The sequence below is a fragment of the Microcaecilia unicolor genome, chromosome 11 (genome assembly GCF_901765095.1).
Source record: "Microcaecilia unicolor chromosome 11, aMicUni1.1, whole genome shotgun sequence".
NCBI lineage: Eukaryota > Metazoa > Chordata > Amphibia > Gymnophiona > Siphonopidae > Microcaecilia > Microcaecilia unicolor.
Genome location: NC_044041.1, coordinates 79741878 through 79767358, shown reverse-complemented (window position 1 = coordinate 79767358; position 25481 = coordinate 79741878). Strand labels below are relative to the sequence as shown.

Here is a 25481-nt window from a genome sequence, read left to right as displayed (position 1 = left end):
AAGGAAGGGGTAGCATGAGAGGAGCAAAGAAGAAACTGTGTTCCCAACTTCCAATAGTTAAAATACCCAAGTCAACCTTCAATGCCAGGAATTTCAGTTTAATCTAAATAGATTAAAAAAAAAAGGGGGGGGGGAGAGAATAGGAAAATGCATCTATATAATCAAAAAGTTAAACATTTTGCCTTTCCTGAAATCTGTCAAAATACATGCAGAAAAGGGGTAAGTGAAAAACCCACACGTGGAACCCCCCTGTTTAGGTTTAGTGATGGGGCAAGTGTAGGGGTAGAAAAAGCTACACAATAAGAAGAACTGAGTAAATTGACTTTCTGTAACTTGATTAAATAGCGGGAGCTGGGAGAGGGAATCGAGTGAAGCGCGGCTAATAGTCCTCCACCATCTGCCAGCCCTTGGCATCTGGCCAGTACTTTAGGCAGCTGTGCAGCACTGGAGAAAGGGAGGGAGTGGGGAGACAGGGAAAGAGGTTTTAAATGTATTTTATAAATTCCAGCTAGGCACTAAATACATGCATGCCTTTGCAGAGAAGCATGATAGGTATATACAGTTATGGAGGAATGCGCATGAAAAGCTAGTTTCATTTCCACCTTGGAGCAGGGTGGTAAAACATCCATCTTTCCCCCTCACCTTCCCTCCACATTTTCAACGTCTCACACTATTTTTAAGAGAATATGATTTCAAACAAACACTTTGTGGTCCTCAATTCTATGCTCCAGCCTCACATAGTAGAACAGATGCCTATAGCAAGCTGTGAAGGTATATCTGTGCCAATTTCGTCACATTTTTGTTAAGGTCTCAAGGGTTAGGGAGAAAAAAGTGAAATTCTGCAGTGTCAGGGCACCTCAACAAATAAGACTTTTTTTTTTTTGGGGTGGGGGGGGGGGGTGAGGGGACATTTAGAATGATGAAATGGCACTTGCAGTGAGGGGAATGGGGACTAGTCCTGGTAGGGGCTTGCAAAAAAAACAAAAAACAAAAAACCACACACATCACCCTCCTGAACAAATTTGTTTTCCCCCAAGCCATGGGCAAGTATGCAGCTTTATAGCTATGCTGCAAAGCTTAGGAAATTTATAAAGAAACAAATACTTTGACATGTGAACAGAATATTTTTGTTAAAACATCTATAAACTGTGCTGCTTTTTTTTTTTTTTTTTTTTTTTTTTTTTTTTTTTTTTAAGTTAAGCAAGAACTAGATACCAACAATGTTTATTCTACACATGATATTCCACAATACCTTGCACAAGACAATTGTATCTTGAAATCTCCCATAAAATTTAATGCAATCTATACTTGATGCATAGAGAGTCCAGTCCCAATCTACCTGTAGGAAATCATTTCGGCACACAGGAAGTACCTAGGGTGAATGGCAGGTCCAGAGTTCGCCCCTCAGGGAGGGGGACAGCTAACCCCGGTTCGACTGACATGGCGGGCCCAGGTTGGGCCTTGCTGCAGATGGTGAAGAAAGGGTGAGCCCTCGCTCGCGGTGGGTCCTGAATCAAGGGCACAAGTTTGCCCTAATTTAGGTTTTTCGTTTTTTAAATTGCAGGCTGGCACGAATCATACTCCAATGGGGGCGATTCTCAGAGGAGAGAGAGGGCGGGAACAGCAGTGCCCAATTTAAAGTCAGGTCAGGCTCCTCCCGGTTCACCCTAATTCCTTTCATTTGCTAGGTTTCAAATTTCAGAGTCAGTTTTACATGGATAAATTGTATGCCCATGGGATGTCCCATATTTTGGCATATTTCTAAATGATTACCTGGATGATTTCCTATTTGTGGATCTGGCTGGATCCTGGGAGTATGCTCACTTAAGAGAGCTTTATGGATACCGCTATGTGCCTGGTGTGCAGAACAATTGCAAATTCCTTGTCTTATTTCCAGCTGTTCCATTTCCGTTCCCTGGGTGAATGCTGAAGGAACACCGATGCATCTATGGAGCATAGGAGATGAGATGTTTGGTCAATGCTATCACACTCTGACTAGTCCACTTGGAGTGCTTACCTATTGGGCTTTAGCAGGATCGATTTTGTTTTGTGTGTTTGAATACAGCTGGGGTCGGCAAGTCCTTGGATGGCCATTCCAGGTATCTACCACCCTGTCGTTGAAAAAGAATACTTCCCGACATTCCTGAGCCAGCCCCTTTTCAACTTCAATTCACGCCCTCTAGTTCTACCACCTTTCCATCTCTGGAAAATGTTTGCAGATTAATACCTTTCAAATATTTGAATGTCTGTATCACATATCACATCACCCATTTCTCCTTTCCTCCAAGGTATACACGTTTTGGTCAGCAAGTCTCTCCATGTACATCTTGCTACAAACTCCATACCATTTTTGTTGCTTTTCTCTGAACAGCTTCAAGTCTTTTTATATCCTTAGCAAGATAAAGCCTCCAGAACTGAACACAATACAAGTGGGACCTCACCAATGACTTGTACAGGGGCATCAGCACCTCTTTTCTTCTGCTGTTAAACCCCTCTCTATGCAGCCTAGCATCCTTTTGGCAGCGGCCACTGCCTTGTTGCATTGTTTCATCACTTTGAGATCCTCAGACACCATCACCTGAGCCAAGCTTACCAATCTCTCCCTTCCTACCTGGTACATCTCTTTTGGATTTATGTACTCTTAAGTACACCACTCTGCACTTTTTGGCATTAAATTTTAACTGCCAGATCCTTGACCACTCTTTCAACGTTTGGAGATCCCTTCTCATGGTTTCTACTGCCTCCAAGGTATTCGCTCTATTGGTTCTCTCATGTCATCCACAAAAAGGCAAAACTTCCTTCTAACCCTTCAGCCATGTCTCTCACAAATATATTAAACAGGATTGGGCCCACCTCTGACCCCTGAGGCACACCACTAACTTGCCCTCCTTTCCTCTGAGCCGATTCCATTTACCATCACGATCTGCCACCTGTCAACCAATTTCCAATCCAGTTCACTACTTTGGGTCCTAAGTTCAGCCCTCTCAGGTTATTCGCGAGTCTTCTGTGAGCAACTGTATCAAAGGCTTTGCTGAAATCCAAGTAGATTACATCTACTGCGTGTCCTTTATCTAGTTCTTTGGTCACCCAAAGAAGTCAGATTCGTTTGGCAGGATTTTCCTTTGGTAAAGTCACGTTGCCTCAGATCCTGTAACCCACTGGCTACTAGATAGTCAACAATCCTTTCCTTCGGCAGCAACTCCATTATTTTTCCTAATACAGATGTAAGGCTTACCAGCCTGTAGCTTTCTACTTCTTCCTGTCTCCGCTTTTGTGAAGAGAGACCACATCAGCTCGTCTCCAATCCTGCAAAACCACTCCCATCTCTAGAGAGATATTAAATAAATCCTTAAGAGGTCCAACCAGGACTTCCAAGCTCCCTCAGTATCCTGGGATGTATCCCATCCGGCCCCATAGATTTTGTCCGCTTTCAGATTTTCAAGCTGTTTATAAACGCTTTCTTCCATGATCATCACAATATCCACTCCATTCCCAAATATTCCCTCAGCAACCAACCTTCTCCAAGATTTTCTGGACAAAGCTCATTGGACACAGCTCAATACAGGCATGGAGGTCCACAGCTAGAATGCTTAACCTTGCTACTATGGCGGGTAATAAATTGTACTTTATATGATTTGCTGCGGAAATGGCAGGTAGTCAGGTTGTTTCTTTCTAAACAACAAAGACACTTGTTTTTCCTAGCTTCCCAGTAAGCAAAGCTGTGGCCTGTTATGTCAAGCAAGATTCCCTGGTTTCAGTTCTTTACATATTACTACTTGTATTTTCCTTGTACGCTATTGTTAAGGGAGAAAAGGGGGTGATGGGTCTTGTGTCTCCCGTTAGTGGTAAATCACAGCCAAGCTGCATCCTGCACTACTTGTACAAGTTAGTTACAAAGTTGTCCAGCCTTTGGGACCCACAAAATGAAATCATTTCCTGTAGTCAAACCTGCAGGCTGTTAAGAGCAGGAAGGAGGGGAATCCTGGCCAAGAAACCTTATTAAAACTTCAAGCACTGGGGATGTGCTCTTTTTAAAAATGCATTGTGGGGAGGGGAGAGATGGTCCAAGCAGTTCTCCAAAGATTACTAGCTACAAAATAGCTGTGATGTATATGGCAAAACAACACTAAACAGTACAGCCTTCCCCCATGAAAACTGGTATTTAGATATACCAAAGAGAATCCTGATAAGAACTGTTATAACCACTTCAAAACTGAAAATGCCAGCCACATGATTGGGGGGGGGGGGGACCCCTATTTTAACCAGGTCTTTGATTACTCCTGGGTAACAAACAAGGCATCTCTTGCACAGCAGGGATATTTTCGTTAATGAGAATAAGAATAAAAATTACAAAAATTTTAGGTCATTAGTTCTGGAGAATTAGAATGAAAATTTTTTGCAAGAATTAAAATTGGATAAGAATAAAAAGTTTACAGATCTGAATAGAACAAGAATTAAAATAATTACCCTTAACAAGAATTCCTTACAGTGAAAATCATCACTAAGTAGTATTGGCTACAGTGTGTTCCCCTCCTACCTGAGTCGGGGCTGTGTGACTGCTACTGACGCTGGAGGAAAAAAAAAAAACCCAAACTGCTCTTTTGCTCTGCAGTCTACTGCATCTCCCTAAGAGCTGATGCCAGCAACCACACACATGCTCAGTTAATGGTGTCGGCGCAGGCCAGGCAGACAGCAGAACTATGATCTGCACACTGCCTCCTGGCCCGCCTGAGCACACCCAATCTGCCATCTGCATGCAGTGCTAAATTCAAACAGTTATAGTGGACATTGATATTCCTTGCTGTTCGTGTTTTGTTTCTTACTGAAAACAAGCCATGTGCTACTGGTAAAGGCTACAGATTGCATGTATAGATTTTAAGGTTCCTAGAGTGAATACTTCTGAAACTAAATGCTAAATTCAAACATTTTTATGTACATGTGATATTCTGAAGGCTGTTCTTGATGTGTCTGTTCTGCTTTCAATAAGCTAGAACAAAAATTATTTCTCCGTATCACTGTTGCACAGGAAGGATATGGTGAATGCTAGCCTCAATTTCTTTCATATGCTCAGGGAGCAATCCTATAAAATGTGGAAGCTTTTGTTTGTAAAGGGAAGACTGCTACAGCAACCAGTCCGGGGTCAATGACCAGGACCAAATAAGTTCCAGTCTGATAAACATGTGCTTGAAGAACCCTGCAACCACTTCAAACTGTACATCGGGGCCAGTAGTAAGGTTTCTGGTGGCCCCCTGCAACCTGTCAGCAGTCCCTACCTATCCAGGATCTCCACTCTTCCTTCCTCCAACTCACCCACCCCAGTCTAGCTAGTACCTTCTCTTCCCTCTGCTCCTCTCCCCAGAAGCAGCAGAATGCCTTTGGGGGGGGCAATTCCACTTTCAGTTCCCAGACCAATTTACATTAGGTCAATTTTATGTAAATCATCTCTCAACTCTAATTGTGCCAGTATTTTATAGAATAATTAGTAAGCGGTCTTGAATGCAAAAATTATAGGGACAGGCTTATGAACCTCAACATGTATATGCTGGAAGAGAGCAGGGAGAGAGGAGACATGATAAATGCCCTTGAGATATTTAAACGTTTCTATGTACAGGAAGAGCGCCTTTTTCAAACGAAGGAGAGCTTTGGAATAAGGGGGCATACAACAAAGTTGAGAGGGAATACGCTTAGGAGCAACCTGAGGAAGTATTTCACAGAAAGGGTGGTGGAGTCGAGGACTGTTCCAGAGTTTAAAAAGGCATGGGATAAGCATGTGGGATCGCTTAGGAACAGGAAGAATTAGGGGTTACAGAGGATGGGCAGACTGGATGGGTCATATGGCCTTATCTGCCGTCATGTTTCTATGTTTCTTGCATGATATGCACTTAAGTGCTAAAGTGTTATTCTATAATTTAAATAAATGTACTAGTCATTTATTGTGTATGTGCAAGGGGCATACACATAACTAAGTTTACATGCTAAAGTGCCACATTTAGCCATGAACAGTTATGCATGCTATAGACCTGGTGTAATTGTTCATGCCTACATTTAGGCATGTCAATGCTGACAGGCTAGTATTCTCTACTGGCATCTTGGCACACAGATGCCATTATAGAATTGGCACTCAGCATCAGCACATCTAGATTGTGGCGCCCAGCTACAGAATTGCCCCCATAGAGTATAATTATTCATTCACATAGAACATTCCCAAATCAACCAATAAAACTCCCAGTAAGATAAGAGCAGAAGTGGAATTACAAAAACATTCTGCTCAAACTCGCCTGTGGTGCTCTTCTGAGCACTGCCTATTTCAACTTCCACCATTAAATGCACTTAAATTGACTTAAATGAGAAATAGATTTTTTTATGTTGGATATTCTTGTGGAACTTCTTGCTTAATACTATTAGCTAATCACTAGTTATACTGGCTTTTGTAAAGTTCTTCAAAAATACTTTTTTGCTGTTCTTAAGAAAAAAAAAGGTTTGTCATATTGGACCATCCTTGTGGAATTTTGCCTATCATTAGTTATTACTGACTTCTGTAAAACTTATTTTTTTAATTCAGATATTTGACTTTAAAACATCATTACAAAAGTTAGTAAACAATACAGAAGTGATACAAGTAAAAAAAAAAAAAAAAACTTGGATCTTTGAACTTTGTTTTTAAATTTAACCGACATATATTAAGATCTACATTTTCCCTAACGCCCATAGAAACATCATTGTTTCCGGGGGTCCATTCGGGAGGGAGATTACCTAGACACGCTTTACGGCGGCATCCGCTGTTGGCTGGAATGAGGGCGGCCTGGAGGTGGCTAGGTCAGAGGCATCATCTTGCAGCGGGTTGCTCCCCATGGCTCCCGCTATGTAATAATCCAGCCTTTCCTCCAGGCCTGGGACCTAGTGTGTTTTGGTTGTGGGGAAAAAAGGGTATTGTTTATCTGACCCAGGTACTGGATGAGGAAGGCCATATTAAATCTTTTGAGGAATTGGTCCAGCTTTATGGTATCCCAGCGGAACAATATTTTGCTTATTACCAGTTATGGCATTACATCAAGTCCCTGACGTGGACAGATTTAACAGAAGATGTCGTAGATATCCTGTCAGAAACATTCTCCTTGGGGTCGCAACAGTCGGTACCACTGAGGTTTCACCATCAGCAACTGAAGGACACTATGGAAGAAATTGAGTATGTTTGATTGGCGAGAAAATGGTCCATGGATCTGGGATGTGAACTTTAAGTGGACCTGTATAAAGATAGTATTAGGAAACTATATGCTCAAAGGTTATCAATCCCCCAAAGGGAAAAACTCTACCGTTTCGTCCTTTGGTTATATATATCTCCACACAGGACTTTTCGGGCGAAAATAGCAGAGGCGGGTTCTTGTGCAAAATGTGGGGGAGCTTGGGCCTCACTGGGGCATATGTTCTGGTTATGCTCAGCTGCGAGTCGCTTTTGGAAGAGTTTACTGGGGGGGTGGTGGAGGACATGTGGGGGTGTTCTTTGGTATTGGACCCATTGCTTCTCTTTAATCAATATAAGTATACCACTGCCTCCCCAAGCCGGATTTAAGGGGTTTATGGAGATTGCTATATATTTTGGAATAGCGACAACCTTAACGTTTTGGCTCTCCTCTTCGGGCCACTCCTTGCAGTGGTGGAGAATGCAACTGATATGCCAAATGAAGATTGATAGATGTGAGGTAAAGAGTATGGATAAGCATTCCAGGAGCCCAGTTTAGGAACAAATGGGAACCCTTATGGGAAACCCTTCCCTTGAAGGGACGAAGCTACATCTTAAACTGTTAACTCACTCGAGTAATTAAATTGAGAGAGGGTGGGGGGAGGGGGGGTTGGAGGACAATTGGTTGACAGCTGGTACTATTTGACTTCCTGGAGTACATTTTCATTTGTAAAAGTACAGTTTTAATTGTTTTGCTTGGAATTATCATCAATAAAAACGTTGCAACATAAATACATAATAGAGGGTAGGGGTGAGATGGGGATAAAAATGTTAAAAGTTTGATGATGGGCAGTACAATTTTGTATTTTATTTGAATTTTGGTATACTTCTATTGTCTGGAGGTGTTTATGGTGAACTATCAATAAAAATATTGAAACATATTAAGATCTAGATGTTTATATGTTTCATGAACTTATGCTGATGTATGTTATCAAGTCAACAAATCAAATATCAGTGAAAGCAACAAACTCCTTCCACTATCAGTCACTCAGATGTAACACAAAACCTTGCAAATAGACAAACTGCGCTAACCCTACTTTAGTAAAGTCAGGCTGCAACATTAGAATACCTCCAGTAAGAAAAAACACAAACACAATCTAAATGTTAAAAGCATCCTTCTCTGTGGTTACAAAAGGAAAACAGACCACCACCTAGTAAAAAACCAAAACATTACAGATTAGAAATACCTAGATAAAAAATGAAATTGAAAACCCAAGAAAATAGACAGCACCAGAACACTGAAAAGACATTTCCTTTTGTACAGAATAAAATACAAAAATCCACATTTTCAAGGCTGAAATCTCATTTTTCTAAATAAAATTTATTTTTATTATTTAACTTATCACAAGCAAACAAAACTTGCTACAGAAAAGAAGTTTAAGGTACATTTGCATCCAAAGATATTTACCCAAAGAAAACTAGACCTCCAAAAACTTCACTAGTCCTCAAAGCTGAGGAAGAACCATTTCACAAAATAAAGAAATCAGCAAAGAAGCAATTGACATGAGATCTAAACAAGTAGCAATTACCGTATTTTTCGGACTATAAGACGCACCGGACCATAAGACGCACCTAGGTTTTAGAGGAGGGAAATAGGAAAAAAAAATTTTTCCTTTTTCCCTCCTCTAAAACCTAGGTGCTCCGGTGCGTCTTGTCCGAGTTTTGGATCGCCGTCCCCTACTTACGCGATGCCATGTTCCCTGGTGGTCTAGTGACGTCGGGGCAGGAAAGAGCCCCCTCTTTCCTGCCCATCGCGCTGCTCTCCATGCTCCTGACTGCTTCCTGACGGTCTTGGCGAGATTCAAAATGGCCGCCGAGAATCTCGGCCATTTTGAATATCGCTGAGACCGTCAGGAAGCAGTCAGGAGCACGGAGAGCAGCGCGATGGGCAGGAAAGAGGGGGCTCTTTCCTGCCCCGACGTCACTAGACCACCAGGGAACATGGCATCGCGTAAGTAGGGGACGGCGATCCAAAACTCTCTACCTTTGGACTATAAGACGCACCCCCCATTTTCCTCCCAAATTTTGGGGGAAAAAAGTGCGTCTTATAGTCCGAAAAATACGGTAATTTAAAACACAGCTACTGGTAGCCTGACTAGGAACAGCATCTTCAGAGGAAGCTGAAACAGACTCCAGAGATTTAGAAGCCCTGAAAGCAGTCAAATGTTGCAATTCATAGAAATATAGCGTACATCCCAATAACTAAGCATTTACATGGATAACGTAAAAAGAATAAAAGGACTAGATTCTATATATCATGCCTTTAAAAAATTTGCGTATTCTATAAACTAAGCCTGAATTTAGGTTTACTTTATAGAAGCAGCCTAAATTTCCACTTGGTTACACTGAGTGCCCATCCGCACGATTAAATTTAGTCATGAACATTTAACAAAGTAAAATGTGGTGTAAATGCAGACACCTAAATTAAGCGCAGACTAGGTGTATTCTACAATGTGCAGAGATTTTAGAAAAGCCCATGACCTGCCTATTCCACACCCATGAACACACCCCTTTTCAATTATGCAACTTAGAATTCACACGCATCACAGAATACACACAGTTCTGTAACTAAATTCTAATGCCAATTAGTGTCAATTGCTTGTTAAGTGGCAATTATCAGCGCTGATTGGCTTAAGTAATTAAGTTGTGCAAGCAAATCCAGAATATGACCTATTTGTGCGCACAATTTTAAGGCGTGCTATATAGAATTCGGGGGAATAACACCCCTAATTTCAACACAGCAGTTTTAAGCAATAAAAAGTCTTGCCTCCTTTTCTGCGTATCTTTAGATAAGTCTGGAAAAAGCTGCAGTTTAGCATTCATAAAGGAGGTATCTCAGGATGCATCCTGAGAAGCCAGTCCCTATCTGGGTCCAAAACATATTACCAAAACCACCACAGGGCCAATCTCAGATCGTTGAAGGAAATTAATCCACTCTATTCCTATTATTTTTTTGTACCTTTGTCTGTTCATTGTTGGGTTTTGTTTTTTCTATTTGGTTGGTCCTGGACTCTCTACTACATTTTTGTTGGTTTTCTCCCAAGTCATTTTCCAGGATCTAATAACCATTTTCTGATTTTCACTGTCCGTATTCTTCACTACTTCTTACATCTCTGATCCTTCTGTCATTTTTCTCCATTTCTCATTTTTTTAACCTACCTATAAGCTAGATCTTATTCCTCCTTGTCTCTTTCCCCCAATCCTCAGTCTCTGTCTTACCAGCTTTTTACTTCCTGCCCTTATCTCCCTATTTCTCCCATTAAATGTATCTTATTCTTCCCCATGTCTCCTATTTGCTGTCTCTCGCCCACCTTTCTAGTTTATTTCAGCTATCTGTATTCATTGCCTCACCAGCTTATCTTCTGTCTCAGCTCTTACCAACCCTGGCTCCTTCCTCATCACTCCCCCCCCCCCCCCCTCCAGCTCCTTTATGTATTATGCCCTTATTTAGGCTCCCTTTTCCCCTTTTAACTGTCCCTATTTCTATCTCTCACCTCCTTCAAAAGATCTGTCCTCTTCTTTTGTCCCTCACTCTTCACAACTCCTTCTCCCCCTCTTTCCCCATCATCCTATACCTCTACCACTTCTATACTTCCTTCTCCTATTCTCCAGTATTTACCCCTTTTCTCCATATTAGCCACAGTACTCATCCCTCTGCCCCTTCATCTTCACGTTCTGCTACACATACCCTTGCTTTTCCCATCCCTTACAGAGCATGTCCCAGTCTTCCTTCTCCCAGCCCCTGCATCAGCCCCCTTCTCTCATGCCTAACATTGGATCCCTTATCCTACTCCCATACTCAACTCCAGTGATAGCTCTAAATCCCCCTTTGCTCTACTCTAGCATCAGCCCTTCCTACGTTTGCCCCCTTTTGCTATCCCCAGACACCTGCTTCCCCCTTTTTTGGCCCCAGATCCATTCTCTCACCTGCCCCCATCTTTTCAACACCCAGACCCCTTCTCACACCTAAAATCATTTAGCAAATTGGAGCAGTGGCAGTGATGCAAACACATTCCATCAGGCCTTCTATTACCCAGGTTCTGCTCCATTACTTAAGAACATAACATTTGCCAGACAGTCTGAAGGTCCAAACATAGCATCTGTCTTTAACAATGGCCCGTCCAGGTCAGAAGTATACAGCAGAACCCCAAGGACTAGATCCATTCTTAGTTTAATACTATGGTGAACAGCTTTTCCCTATTTACCCATTACAGCCCCTTCTGAAAATTGTTTGGAATGAGTGACCGTGGTCTGGACAGAAACATAGCTTTGACCATGCCAGTTTATCACAGCAGCCCCCACCAAAACACACAAGGGTACTTCATACATCAGCTGCAAAGCATGGTTTCTAAGGATTTACTTCCAAACAAATTGTGTGTGTTCTTCAAAATTTAAACCATTTACAATAAAAAGTTTCCAAACTTAATTGTAAAATTTAAGGCCTGCCAACATGCAAGGTTGTGCACTGAATTTGCCATGCCCTAGTCTGAGCTTTAAAGTAGGTGTGGGAAGGAGATCAGTACACAACACCAAACGATTTCCATGTTCATAGCCAACTTTAGAAGGAATAATATCCTTCTGACTAGCCATTTATCTTCTGTGTTCTCCCTCGTTGCCACAGAGCTGAATGGCATTTTGCTAAGCATTACACAACCTGACTGGAGCCCAATGTTTTGTTTTTTTTTCCTAGTAAATTCTATTCCATCTTCAAAGAAAGGGGTAGAAGGAGCAGGGTGGGTAAAGAGAATCAAAACCACTGGGCAGCTAGTCTTTCTGGTGTCAATGTGTTACTATGTTATTCACAAACACACAACATGCAGGCTCAAATTCCTCCAGGCTGCCTTCCATTACATTAAGACATATGCATAACATACAAGGGGGAGTGGGAAGAGGCAATATAAAAAGGTACACTTGGTTTTAATGGTATACCTTAACTCACTCATTTACCAACTCCTCCTCACACATGCAACTGCATACCCCAATTCTACATTCCATGTAAAAAAAAGTCAAATCTGTGCATCATGTGGCTGATACAGACCTGTAGGCTGTTCACCCACCACCTTTGAGATAAGGTGCATTAATGAGTTAGGAGTGAAACACTACAGAGTTTTCCCACTGGCTGGAAAGTGATATAAATAGCTATATTCTCTACATGTCATTTAAATTCAGTACAGTCCAGATTCACAGAACTATTCACAACAAATTAAAACAGTTAATATACAAAACACAGTAAAATACAATCAAAAGCTTCTCATAAATAAGAATATTCAACAATTGGGTTCCACTTTTCTTTAAATCAAAAAATAAGTCTTGCTTACCGAAGAGGGTAGGCCTTGGGGTACTTTTCTGACCTTTTTAGGTTGGCCGTCTAATAAACAAATACAAATAAAAGGCATCATACAGGGTAAAGGTGGACAAAGTGAATCTTCAGCTTCTATCACCAATGATTTTCAATAGTAAAATGGTAACAGAAGATATAAGACCCTTTAAATAGTTACATAACTAGGATTCTTCCTGGTGTTTTACAAGTTTACAATCCAGCATAAACCATTACAGTCTCCCATAATGCAAGACAACAGTATTCACTCTTGATTATTTTCACTTGTGCTCAAGCTGGCAGAACCTTGCCTGCTGGTGCCTGTTTGTGGGCTCAAATCCCTAACCTAGACAGTCCTATAATGAGGGGCTACCACAACAGTGTCAAGCTTTAGAGTGCTGCCAGTACAATAACCCTTTTCTTCCACTTATCCCAGGTACAATTTTTCAGGAGAGTAATGTATAAAATATTTTGAAAGATTAATTGAATTCAATCTTCTCCACTCACTGCTGCCATGCTGACAAAGTTGTCAAGCCCTTATGAAGTTACAAACCCTATATATTCAACCACTTATTGTTTTGATCACAAATGTTCCCTCTAACTTGACCTGTAAAATTCAAGGAGATATTAATGCTGCTATTCTGGTGTGCAGGTGTGTCTTGCTAAACAAGCACTATACAAAGCCCAAAGCTTTTGATAGTATTAAAACACATAGGAAGGTTATTAAAAAAAAAATTAAAAAAAAGCTCACAAAGTTTTATTAGAAGGCACACCAAGTTCAATTCAGTATGGTTCCTTTTATGCCTTATACTAACTTTTCTGGTAGGTAGCATTTATTCTTGTCTCAATTCATAATCTGGATTATTAAAATCATCATTACTAAAGAGAATACATTTTTCTAAAACATTAAGCCCTGCTAGAGCAATAAGTCACCCTGTCAAAAAATTGTTGGAAAATACTCTAAGCACTACACTGTTTGTTATTTATGGAGTTTAAATGTAGTTTGTATGCATTGTAGGGCAAGTAATCCAAAACCTGGTTCTCTCAAGAGTACCTGAAGGGGAACAAACAGGAGATTAAGCTGCATATTTTCTACAGGCACAACTGTCTCTTCTAGGATGCAATATTAGAACATCCCACGCTGCCAAAGGTGGGCATTCCCTTCCCCCACCTCCATCACTAATAGCACTGGGGATTAAGGATTACAGAATGCCAGGAGATACCTTAGCCAGAAGTTTTGAGTTTCTCCCCCTCCTCAAAAAAAATATATAGTTTTTATAGGCCATTTTAAAAAAAGAAGAAAAAAAAAAAAATAAAAGATTATACTGATCTTTAGATGCAGTTCCATTATTTACTTGGGGGGGGGGGGGGAGTTTCTTTGGTATCTTTTCCAGAGTTAAATGCACCAGTTCTCAAACCTGGTCCCGGAAGTACCTCAGTCAGTCAGGTTTTCAGGATAACCACTACATGCAAATCCGCTACATGCAAATCTTTCATGAATATTCATTGGGGTATCCTGAAAACCTGACTGGCTGGGGTATTTCCGGGACCAGGTTTGGGAATCACTGGCTTAATGGATTTTGGACAGCTTCCCCAGCCCCAGATGCCTCTCAGCACAAAGACACCAAAAGACTGGAATGTCTATTGAAATATGTTGCTGGCGGGGCTCCAATTTAATCACAGCTCCATCACCAAGTCAAGAAATGCAGCCTACTCATAGTTCAAATATAAGTTCTTTGGGGCAAGGACCCCAATAACCAGGTTATATGTCCCCATCATCCCCACCATTTTACCAATGTTGCTGTCAGCAGCCCTCCTACGGGGGTTGTTGGTATACGAGTAATATTGTGACCCACTCTTCACTCCTGTGGGGGAAACTGTGCTTAGATTTGCCATTCCAATGTCACTGGACAGGAAACTAGCCTGTAGAACAAAAACATAGAAAGGTTAACACTTTCTATGCAACTGAAAAATCAAACCTTTTCCCTTACCTGTAGCTAAGTATGACCTACTATATGATGGAAGAAGTCACAACTCACCGAACTTCAATTTTATTTTTTAAATGCCAGTCATACCAATACACTTAAGCTTTCCACACATGGCCCCTACTGACAAGCAAATTAGACCCTTTCAATGAGGGTCTGAACATAGCCCCTCATTCTTCTGCTCCTCCCCCCTTCCCACGTTCTTGCCATATACCCTCCCCAACACAAGCTGATTTCATCTGTTTAGTTCCTGTGTAGACACAATCTTCACTCTTCCAAATTACACAAAAAAAAGAAACATCCACCCTTAGGCAGTTCCATAAATAGATTTGGGTCTATACATTTCTTGAACAGACCCCAGCTTGATCTCTCAGATATCAGTTAAACTTTGGGAAGTCAAGCAGTACACCGTCTCAAAGCCATGGTAAAGTACAAGGGAAGAGGAGACGTGAGAAAAGGAAGTTTTTGTTTTTTTTGTTTTTTTAATAGTGAGCCTATGGTAGGTAATCCTACATATAGCTTGTACAGGCACTGCAAAAATCTATGTTAGCATCCTAAACTAATTCTGTCTAAGCACCCTGTGGGATGGTTTATTCAGCTCAAACCAAAAAGTCTTTAGTATCCAAAACAGCAGAGTGCTACACAATCAAACCACTTCACAAAAATGCCGGTCTAGTAGTGTATTCAAGATGAAACCATTCAAACCAAGAGCCTAATATTTCTTCTGATGTTACTACAAGAAAATAAAAAAATATAATAAAATAAGCTAGTTCAGGAGCCGACAAGAGAAGGAAAAATACTAGACTTAGTCCTTAGTGGTGCTCATGATCTAGTGCAGGGGGTAACGATACGAGGGCCGCTTGATAACAGTGATCATAATATGATCGGTTTTGATATTGGCATTGAAGGAAGTGAAACTAGGAAATCAAGTACGCTAGCGTTTAACTATAGAAAAGGTGATTACGACAAAATGAGAAAAATGGTGAAAAAAAGACTGAAAGGAGCAGCTCGCAGAGTAAAAAACTTGCATCAGGCGTGGATGCTGTTTAAAAACACCATCCTGGAGGTTCAGGACAAATATATTCCACGTATTAGAAAAAAGGGAAAAAAGACTAAACGTCAGCCGGCGTGGCTAAACAGTAAGATAAAGGAAATCATTAGAGCCAAAAAACAATCCTTCAGAAAGTGGAGAAGAGAACCAACTGAAAGTAACAGGATAGATCATAAGGAATGCCAAGCCAAATGCAAAGCGGAGATAAGGAGGGCAAAAAAGGACTTTGAGAAGAAATTAGCGTTGGAAGCAAAAATACATAGTAAAAATTTTTTTAGATACATTAAAAGCAGGAAACCGGCCAAAGAGTCGGTTGGGCCGCTGGACGAAAATGGTGTTAAAGGGGCGATCAAGGAGGACAAAGCCGTAGCGGAGAAATTAAATGAATTCTTTGCTTCGGTCTTCACCGAGGAGGATTTGGGGGGGACACCGGTGCCGGAAAGAATATTTGAAGCGGGGGAGTCGGAGAAACTAAACAAATTCTCTGTAACCTTGGAGGATGTAATGGGTCAGTTCAGCAAGCTGAAGAGTAGTAAATCACCGGGACCTGATGGTATTCATCCCAGAGTATTAATAGAACTAAAAAATGAACTTGCGGAGCTACTGTTAGAAATATGCAATCTGTCCCTAAAATCGAGTGTAGTACCGGAAGACTGGAGGGTAGCCAATGTTACTCCGATTTTTAAGAAGGGTTCCAGAGGAGATCCGGGAAATTATAGACCGGTGAGTCTGACGTCGGTGCCGGGCAAGATGGTGGAGGCTATTATTAAGAATAAAATTGCAGAGCATATACAAAAACATGGACTGATGAGACAAAGTCAGCACGGATTTAGTGAAGGGAAGTCTTGCCTCACCAATCTAATGCATTTTTTTGAGGGGGTAAGCAAACATGTGGACAATGGGGAGTCGGTTGATATTGTATATCTGGATTTTCAGAAGGCGTTTGACAAAGTGCCGCACGAAAGACTCCTGAAGAAATTGCAGAGTCATGGAATCGGAGGTAGGGTATTATTATGGATTAAGAACTGGTTGAAAGATAGGAAGCAGAGAGTAGGATTGCGTGGCCAGTATTCTCAGTGGAGGAGGGTAGTTAGTGGGGTCCCGCAGGGGTCTGTGCTGGGTCCGTTGCTTTTTAATGTATTTATAAATGACCTAGAGATGGGAATAACTAGTGAGGTAATTAAATTCGCCGATGACACAAAATTATTCAGGGTCGTCAAGTCGCAGGAGGAATGTGAACGATTACAGGAGGACCTTGCGAGACTGGGAGAATGGGCGTGCAAGTGGCAGATGAAGTTCAATGTTGACAAGTGCAAAGTGATGCATGTGGGTAAGAGGAACCCGAATTATAGCTACGTCTTGCAAGGTTCCGCGTTAGGAGTTACGGATCAAGAAAGGGATCTGGGTGTCGTCGTCGATGATACGCTGAAACCTTCTGCTCAGTGTGCTGCTGCGGCTAGGAAAGCGAATAGAATGTTGGGTGTTATTAGGAAGGGTATGGAGTCCAGGTGTGCGGATGTTATAATGCCGTTGTATCGCTCCATGGTGCGACCGCACCTGGAGTATTGTGTTCAGTACTGGTCTCCGTATCTCAAAAAAGATATAGTAGAATTGGAAAAGGTACAGCGAAGGGCGACGAAAATGATAGTGGGGATGGGACGACTTTCCTATGAAGAGAGGCTGAGAAGGCTAGGGCTTTTCAGCTTGGAGAAGAGACGGCTGAGGGGAGATATGATAGAAGTGTATAAAATAATGAGTGGAATGGATCGGGTGGATGTGAAGCGACTGTTCACGCTATCCAAAAATACTAGGACTAGAGGGCATGAGTTGAAGCTACAGTGTGGTAAATTTAAAACGAATCGGAGAAAATTTTTCTTCACCCAACGTGTAATTAGACTCTGGAATTCGTTGCCGGAGAACGTGGTACGGGCGGTTAGCTTGACGGAGTTTAAAAAGGGGTTAGATAGATTCCTAAAGGACAAGTCCATAGACCGCTATTAAATGGACTTGGAAAAATTCCGCATTTTTAGGTATAACTTGTCTGGAATGTTTTTACGTTTGGGGAGCGTGCCAGGTGCCCTTGACCTGGATTGGCCACTGTCGGTGACAGGATGCTGGGCTAGATGGACCTTTGGTCTTTCCCAGTATGGCACTACTTATGTACTTATGTATAAGACTGGGAGAATGGCATATACTAGCACACTCAATCTGCACTGGATAAAAGAAAGAGGGCACAATTTGCAGTTAATACGCATTCTTCAACCTATTGCTAAAATAGAACAAACCTTGAAGATTTCCAGTCCAATAGCCACCCTACACAAGAATGAAATAAAGTTGCAATGGGATCAACTTCATTACAACATTGGCTCTGTTTATCCATCTTATGGTGACCACTAGCTTACAGTTTGTTAAAGTGCCTTCATATTGAGAAAACAGTTTACATTTGTCTCAAACTTACAGGCCAACAATTAATTTACCTTTCAATGCTAAATGTACTTGATCTATTGTTGCTGAGCAACCGAATTCTTTCATAGGCCAAACCCATGTCCTTACAGCCGAATCAAACTTGCTTTCTTCATCATTATTCCAGACAACTCCTTGGAATCACACATATTCAATTAATACATACTCCTTTCCCTCAATTTAGCCATTTTTTTTTAAATCTTGTAGATCATAATATGCTGTTAGCTAGATTGCTTAGTATTGGCATCAAGGATACCCCATTAAATTGGTTTAAAGATCTAGACAAGACAATGGATATTACTTCGTTTTTTGCACAACTCCGTCTCCCATTCATACTCTTGTGGAGGACCCCAAGGATCAATTTTATTCCACACCTAACACTTTTCTCATACCTTGTCCTTAATTCAAACTTGAACTTACAAATTTTTCTGTGCAGATGACATCCAGAGTGACTCTTGCTACTCTTGACCCTCTGGACTTATCTGAAATGTCTTCCTTTAATAACAAACTCACTATAAAAAAAGACCAGCTGTGTACTCAAGTTGGAACTGAATCAGAAATCTAAGGCAATACTATTACTCAAGGGTTTTGGGGGGGGGGGGGGGGGGGGGGTAGGGAAAAAAAAAAAAAAAAAGATTGTACTTCCCTCAAATCTGATTTGTATTGCCAATTCGGAGTTACCATTGATCATAATCTCATGCTTGAATACCATGTGAAGAATACAACCAAGAAGATGTTTCAGTCAATGTGGAAACTCAGAAGATGAAACCTTTCTTCCCTAGAGGCATTTTTCGCACCTTGATACAATCAATGGTGCCGAGTCATTTGGACTATTGTAATGTGCTGTATGCTGGATGTAAAAAGCATGTCATCAAGAAACTCCAGACAGCTCAAAACACTGCAGCTAGACTCATATTTGGAAAAACAAAATAAGTAAGTGCAAAACCCCTAAGAGAAAAGCTCCATTGGCTCCCGGTTAAAGAATGTTCGGCGTTAAAGGTTTGTACTTTGGTTCATAAAATCATCCACGGAAATGCACCAGCCTACATGTCAGACCTTATATATTTGCCACCCAGGAACGCTAGAATATCAGCACGCACATTCTTGGGACTGTACTTCCCTAGCTGTAGAGGTCAAAAATACAAACTAGTACATGCGTCCTGCTTCTCCTACATTGGCACACAGTTGTGGAATGCATTGTCACTTGATCTGAAAAATATTCATGATCTTATCAACTTTCGGAAATCACTAAAGACTTTCCTTTTTAATAGGACTTACCACCGGTAATCTAACATATCAATACTTGAAAATCTGTTTTCTGATTTATTGAATTGATTATATCCATTATGTTATACCTGTTCTTTTGTTATTGTTAATTCACTCTTGAATGACACTTGTAATGATGAAATATTGTAAGCCACATTGAGTCTGCAAATAGGTGGTAAAATGTGGGATACAAATGCAACAAATAAATAAATTCACCAATTCTTCTGACCAATACCATTGAAGTACTAGGGGATACTGTTGACATCTTATTCTCCCAGTTTCATCTTATTATTGGTTCACAAATGTTTCTATAGATTAAGATTGCTTTTCTATTCAAGCTGTTTTGATAGACAAGCCTTACATATTCTACTACTACTAATTTCTAAAGCGCTACTAGACGTACGCAGCGCTGTACACTTGAACATGAAGACAGTCCCTGCTCAACAGAGCTTACAATCTAATTAGGACAAACAGGACAAACAAGAGATAAGGGAATATTAAAGTGAAGATGATAAAATAAGGGTTCTGAACAAGTGAATAAGGGTTAGGAGTTAAAAGCAGCATCAAAAAGGTGGGCTTTTAGCTTAGATTTGAAGACGGCCAGAGATGGAGCTTGACGTACCGGCTTAGGAAGTCTATTCCAGGCATATGGTGCAGCAAGATGGTCCTTAACCATTTAGAATACTATAATGCTCTATTTCAGGGAATCTATATGATATTAGGGATCTATAGCCAAAATAAAAAAAAATTACCAGAACAAAAACCCAACACACTTATGCTCATTCATAAAATTATTTGTGCAGGATTGCCTTTATTTCCTCTCTTGATATCTTATTCCTTATGCCCTGCACAAATTACATCAATCCTCCCACAAAATCTGTTGGTTATCCCTTCATTCAGACATATCTGGATGGACAGCATCAGATTCTCTTTAGCATCACTGTACCCACACTGTGGAACGGTTTACCCCTCTCTCTTAGGAATGAACGTTTACTTATTAGGTTTAACAGAAAAATGTAAAAAACCTATTTTCTTGGACAGATACCTAACCTACACTGGATAAAGGATTTAGCTCACTTTTTCAGTAGTAGCACACAAGATTTGATATACCGCTTTTCTGTGGTTACAATCAAAGTGGTTTACATATTATTTACAGGTACTTATTTGTACCTGGGGCAAAAAAGGGTTAAGTGACTTGCCCAGAGTCATAAGGAGCTGCGGTGGACATTGAACTCGGTTCCCCTGTTCTCAGTCTACTACTTCTCCACTCTATGCTTAGTGACATTCCAAACCTACTCAGCAGTGCACCGGTACAGTGATAAAAATTGCTGCAGCAGTCTTGGTTACAGTACTTCTCTCCTGCCTCTTCCAGCAGCACTCAACAGATGAGCTCAAAGCACAGAAAAGATAGCTTATACTGCTCAAAAATACGGGGGGGGGGGGGGGGGGGTAGGGGAAGGGGATCAGGATAACCTTCTCTCAAACCTACATATCTAGTAATAGAAACATGGATGTTTTGCCCTCTTTCAGCTCAGTGATACAGATGGGTACACAGACATTTGCATTTATCCCTGACAAAGCTGATTTTCTACAGCAATGATCATTAAGCCAAGCCAAGTTTGAAGCGTTATTTTTATTCAAACTTCACAAAAAAAAAACCTAGGTAAGAAGTGATTTTTTTTTTAAAGTTTTGAATGTAATGTCTCACTAAATCATTTGCTTGCTGGTGATCTAATGGGTAGTTATAATCTGCTTTACCAAAACAATTCAAGGTGGATAACATCCAAGGAATGTGATTACAAATTATTTGTCACATTAAAGTATTTAAGCATCCAGAATTTTATAATCCTAAACAAATATTTTTGAAATAAACAAGTTTTCAAATGGGTTCTAAAAGCTAAAAAAATAAATAAATAAATAATGATCAGACCTCAGTTTCATTGAGCATTACAAGCCTCAAATCCCCTATCATTAGCTTTATTTCATGCCATTGAAAAATGACAATTCTTGACAAAGTAAGTCAAATTTCTTCAATCAACCACAATTGTCTCAATGGAGAATACAAATATATAAAACGTAAGATATTCTGGGGGACAGATCATGCAAAGTTTTAAAAATAAAAGTACATTTAAACTGAATCCTAGCTTTTACTGCGAGCCAATGGAGCTGAGTCAAATATGGAGTTGCACATGCTTCGTTGCCTTTCCATCCAAAATCAGTTTCTCCGCCACATTCTGTAAAACTTGGGAGTCTATGCTGCTCTTTTCTGGGAGGCCCATCAACACATTACAGTAGTTTAGAAGCAACTGTGGATGTGTCTTCAGGAAAGGCCTAATATTTTATTTATTTGTGTTTACCACCTTTTCGATGGAATTCACTCAAGAGGGTGTACAGTAAGAATAGATCAAACATGAGCAATAGGCAATTACAGCAATAAAAATATTCAAATACAATACGCAATAGAACATTTTAATTGATAGTGAAGAGTAAAGCAAAGATGGAAAATATGGATAGGTAAGAGTAAGAAGAGTTAGAAAGTAATGTGACTAACAAAGTTGCACATTTATTTGCTGCATTTGTACCCCACATTTGCTGCATTTGTACCCCACATTTTCCCACCTATTTGCATGAGGTCAGAGAGATGGTTAAACATCATCTCAGCTAGGGTAGGAATGGATAAACATGTCCTGCTGTAGTAAGTGCAGCCCATATCATTCCTTGGTTGTGTAAGTGAGACTAACAAGTTAGTTAGTGCTTCCATTAAAGGCCTGGCTGAAGAGCCAAGCTTTCACTTGCTTCTTGAAGTAAAGATGGTCTTGTGTTAAATGGAGTCTTTCAGGCAGTGCATTCCAGAGTGTGGGGGCTACTCCGGGGAACGCTCGCTTGCGGGTACCACATCGTGCGATGTCTTTTGGAGAGTGTGTGGTTAGTGATAGTCCTTAACAGGCCTCTAGTGTCCTTGGCAGTGTGTACAGGATCATCCTATTCTTCAGGTACTAAGCGCCATTTCCTTTAAGGTCCTTGAAGAACTGAGTTTTAAATTTAGCCCTGTAATGTACTGGTAGCCAATAAAGTTTTTGCAAAAATGGTGTGATGTGGTCCTGTCGCTTGCAACCTTCTATGAGTCTTGCTGCTGCTTTCTGAATCAACTGGAGGTGGTGCAGGCCTTTTATAGTCAGACCGTTGTATAGTGCAATGCAGTAATCCAGTCTTGATGTTATCATGGCATGCACAACTGGGATAAGATTTACCTTCTCGATGCAAGGAGAGAGGCAGTGTAGCTGCCATAAATAGTAGAAGCAGCTCTTGAAGGTTGGTTGGATTTGGGGAATCAGAGTAAGTGTTGAATCTAACTGTATTCTAAGGTTCCTGACTTGTGATTTGAGGGGGAGTTCATACTTCCCAAAAGGGATTTTGATGTCAGGTATATATCCACTTGTGTTAGGGACCAAGAGAAGCTTGGTTTTATTGGGTTCCGGCAAAGTTTGTTGTGTTTAGCCTATTCTTGAATTGATGTTAGGTAATCAAGTTTATTCAAGGCTTTAGGTAAGTCAGGTTTAATGGGTATGAGTAGCTGCACATCATTCACATAGATGTAGAACCAAGTGTCCATTGACCAAATCAGCTCAGCTAGTGGCTTGAGGTAGATATGGAACAAAATAGGTAACAGTATTGATCCTCGTGGTACCCCACAAGTCAGTGTCCATGGTGGTGACAAGTTGCTGCCAATCATTATGGATTACTAGTAAAAAAAAGGCCCGTTTCCGAAACCAAGGAAGGGCGCTAGCATGTGGCTTTTTGTGTGTGTGTGTGTGTGTGTGTGTGTATATATGTCACAGAGTTATTTTGTGTGTGTGTGTGTGTGTGTGTGTGTGTGTGTGTGTGCGCAGGTTGTTGATGTGTGTCTTTTTTTGTTTTGTTTTTTGCTTGGGGGTTGGGGGATGTGCTGTGCTGTCCTTGGTCGCTGTTTGCTGCTGGCTGGGTTGCGGGTAATCCTTCTAGCTGGGCCGCAGCTTGTCCTGTTCGCCCACGTCCCAGATGGTGACGGGCACGTTGTTTTCCGGCTCCTCTGACTCCATGTCAAGTGATCCCAAATATAGTCTGTGCTATAGGCCCTCTGGCACTCTTCAGTACTGGCATTATGCACTTAAAAATTCCCCCCCCCCCCCCCGGTCTATTTTTGCACATACCCACAGCAGGAATATTCTTCTCTCGTTCCAGCGGTGGTTCTGTGCTCTCCGTGCTGCACAGATAATGAGCCATTCTGCTGGGGAATGCTCCTCCCTTATTGTCATGTAGTTTCCTCTGATTGGTCCGTCTTACGCTGCCTAGTGTTGCCTGGGAATGGTGTTGTGATGGTCCTTTGTGTTTCAGAATGTTGAGGGTGTTTTTTCTGATTGGTCCGTCATGCGAGGGCGGGGCAGAGAGACATGGTCAGTATTGTGGCTTCACCACCATGAATCCATGAACCCTTCAGGGAGTGACTGAGTGACTTCAGAACATTGTCTTCAGAACGTTGAGGGTGAGTTTTATTATAGTAGATTGCCTGTCAGATAGGATCTGAACCAGGCAAGTACTGTTCCATTGATATCTGTTTCTGTCAGTCATGCTTGCATATCATCATCCATAGTGTCGAAAGCTGCTGAGAAATCAGTACTAACACTGAGGCAAATTCCCTGTCTCTGTTTCTGTGAAGATCATCTAATAGGGATACGAGGACCGTTTCTGACCCATAACCGGGTCTGAATCCACTGACATGGATCTAGCCAGTTTCTCTCTTCTAGCCAATCATTGTTGAACACAGCCTGACTCTTCTATGAGTTTCTCTAGAAACGGGATGTTGGATACTGACTGGTAACTTTCAAGTTTGACCTGGTCAAGGTTGTTTTTCTTTAGCAAAGGGTGAACCACTGTCCTTTTTAATGATGTTGGTAGTTGCCCATTAGAAAGAGATGTGTTCACAATTTTTGTGGCGCCTATGAGGACCATACTTGCCTGTTGCACTATCTTTGATGGGCAGGGGTCGATGGAGCAGGTAGTTGGTCAAAGGTCTCTTAGGATTTTGTCAAGGCTCTCCTCTGTCATTGGGTTAAAAAAAGTGTCCTATTTGTCTCCGTCAGGAGGGGGTGAGTTTGTGCACCTCTGGTTAACTGGTTGGAGACTGGGTGGGATTGCCTGGAAATCCTGACAGACTTAATTTTATTGGCAAAGTATGGAGTAAAATCACTGCAGTCCAGTTTAGACTGGGCAGGTTGGTTCTGTTGTGGGGGTTGCAGTAGGCTTATTTACTATACTGAACAATTACTTGGTTGAATTGGCAGACTGTGCAATGCACTGAGAGAAATACTGTTATCTGGTTGCTTTTAAGGCTTGGTGGTACTTTGTCATGTGCTTCCTACAATTTAGCCTGTCTTCATCCAGGCGAGATTTACGCCATCTCCTTTCCAGTTTCCGTCCTTCGCATTTAAGGATCCGAAGTTCTGAAGAAAACCAAAGTGAGCATTTGTGAGTGGGGCATAAGACCTTTTTAAGTGGTGCCATTTTCTCTAAGGTCTTGACCAAGTGTGTATTCCAGATGTCACTAATTATCTTTTCATCCACATGTGGATAAGTCCAAGGCCTCTAGGAAATTCTCAACTGTCAGCTTTTTTTGTTGTCTCTGATCTCCTTCCAAACTCTGAGAGGTGCCATCTGCTTCAGGTGGTCACTTAGGGAAAATGTAATTAGAAAATGACCATGATAGGGGGGTTATTTCAATACTGTTATCCCAAAATACTGGGATATCCACCCCTTTGTAGAATACCAGGTCTAGTATGTGACCCTTTTCGTGGGTAGAAGAATTGATCACCTATGTAAATACTAGTGCTGTCATGTCCAGAAAGGCAGCTGTGGTGGTATCTGGGGGTTTCAATGTGTAGACTGAAATCTCCCATGATTACCAGCCTAGGGTAATATGAAGAATCATCTTTAAATTATAGAACAGTGGTTGGGTGAGCTGGGAACAGCATTTCCCCAAAGATTCTCATCTATTATGTGCATTTGTCTTGGCTCACTTGTACAGCAATGTATACAATTATAAGAAGAGGGACTGGAAGGAAGAATGAATTGTATTAATTCATCTTTTCTCTGTGCTCACACACTTCTCACCTTATCCCCAGC

The 25481-nt window shown here is 41.2% G+C and overlaps 1 protein-coding gene across 11 annotated transcripts in view; it reads right to left on the bottom strand.

Moving 5' to 3' along the window:
- Positions 1 to 25481, bottom strand: part of TCF3 (transcription factor 3) — a 196439-nt gene that overhangs the window by 50167 nt on the left and 120791 nt on the right. For all 11 annotated transcript variants that reach the window (XM_030217652.1, XM_030217658.1, XM_030217659.1 and 8 more), the window contains 2 exons: positions 14351 to 14480; positions 12559 to 12608 (listed from right to left, as the gene is read on the bottom strand). In XM_030217652.1, the coding sequence (XP_030073512.1) occupies positions 12559 to 12608; positions 14351 to 14480 (180 nt within the window). The remainder of the gene's footprint in view (positions 1 to 12558; positions 12609 to 14350; positions 14481 to 25481) is intronic.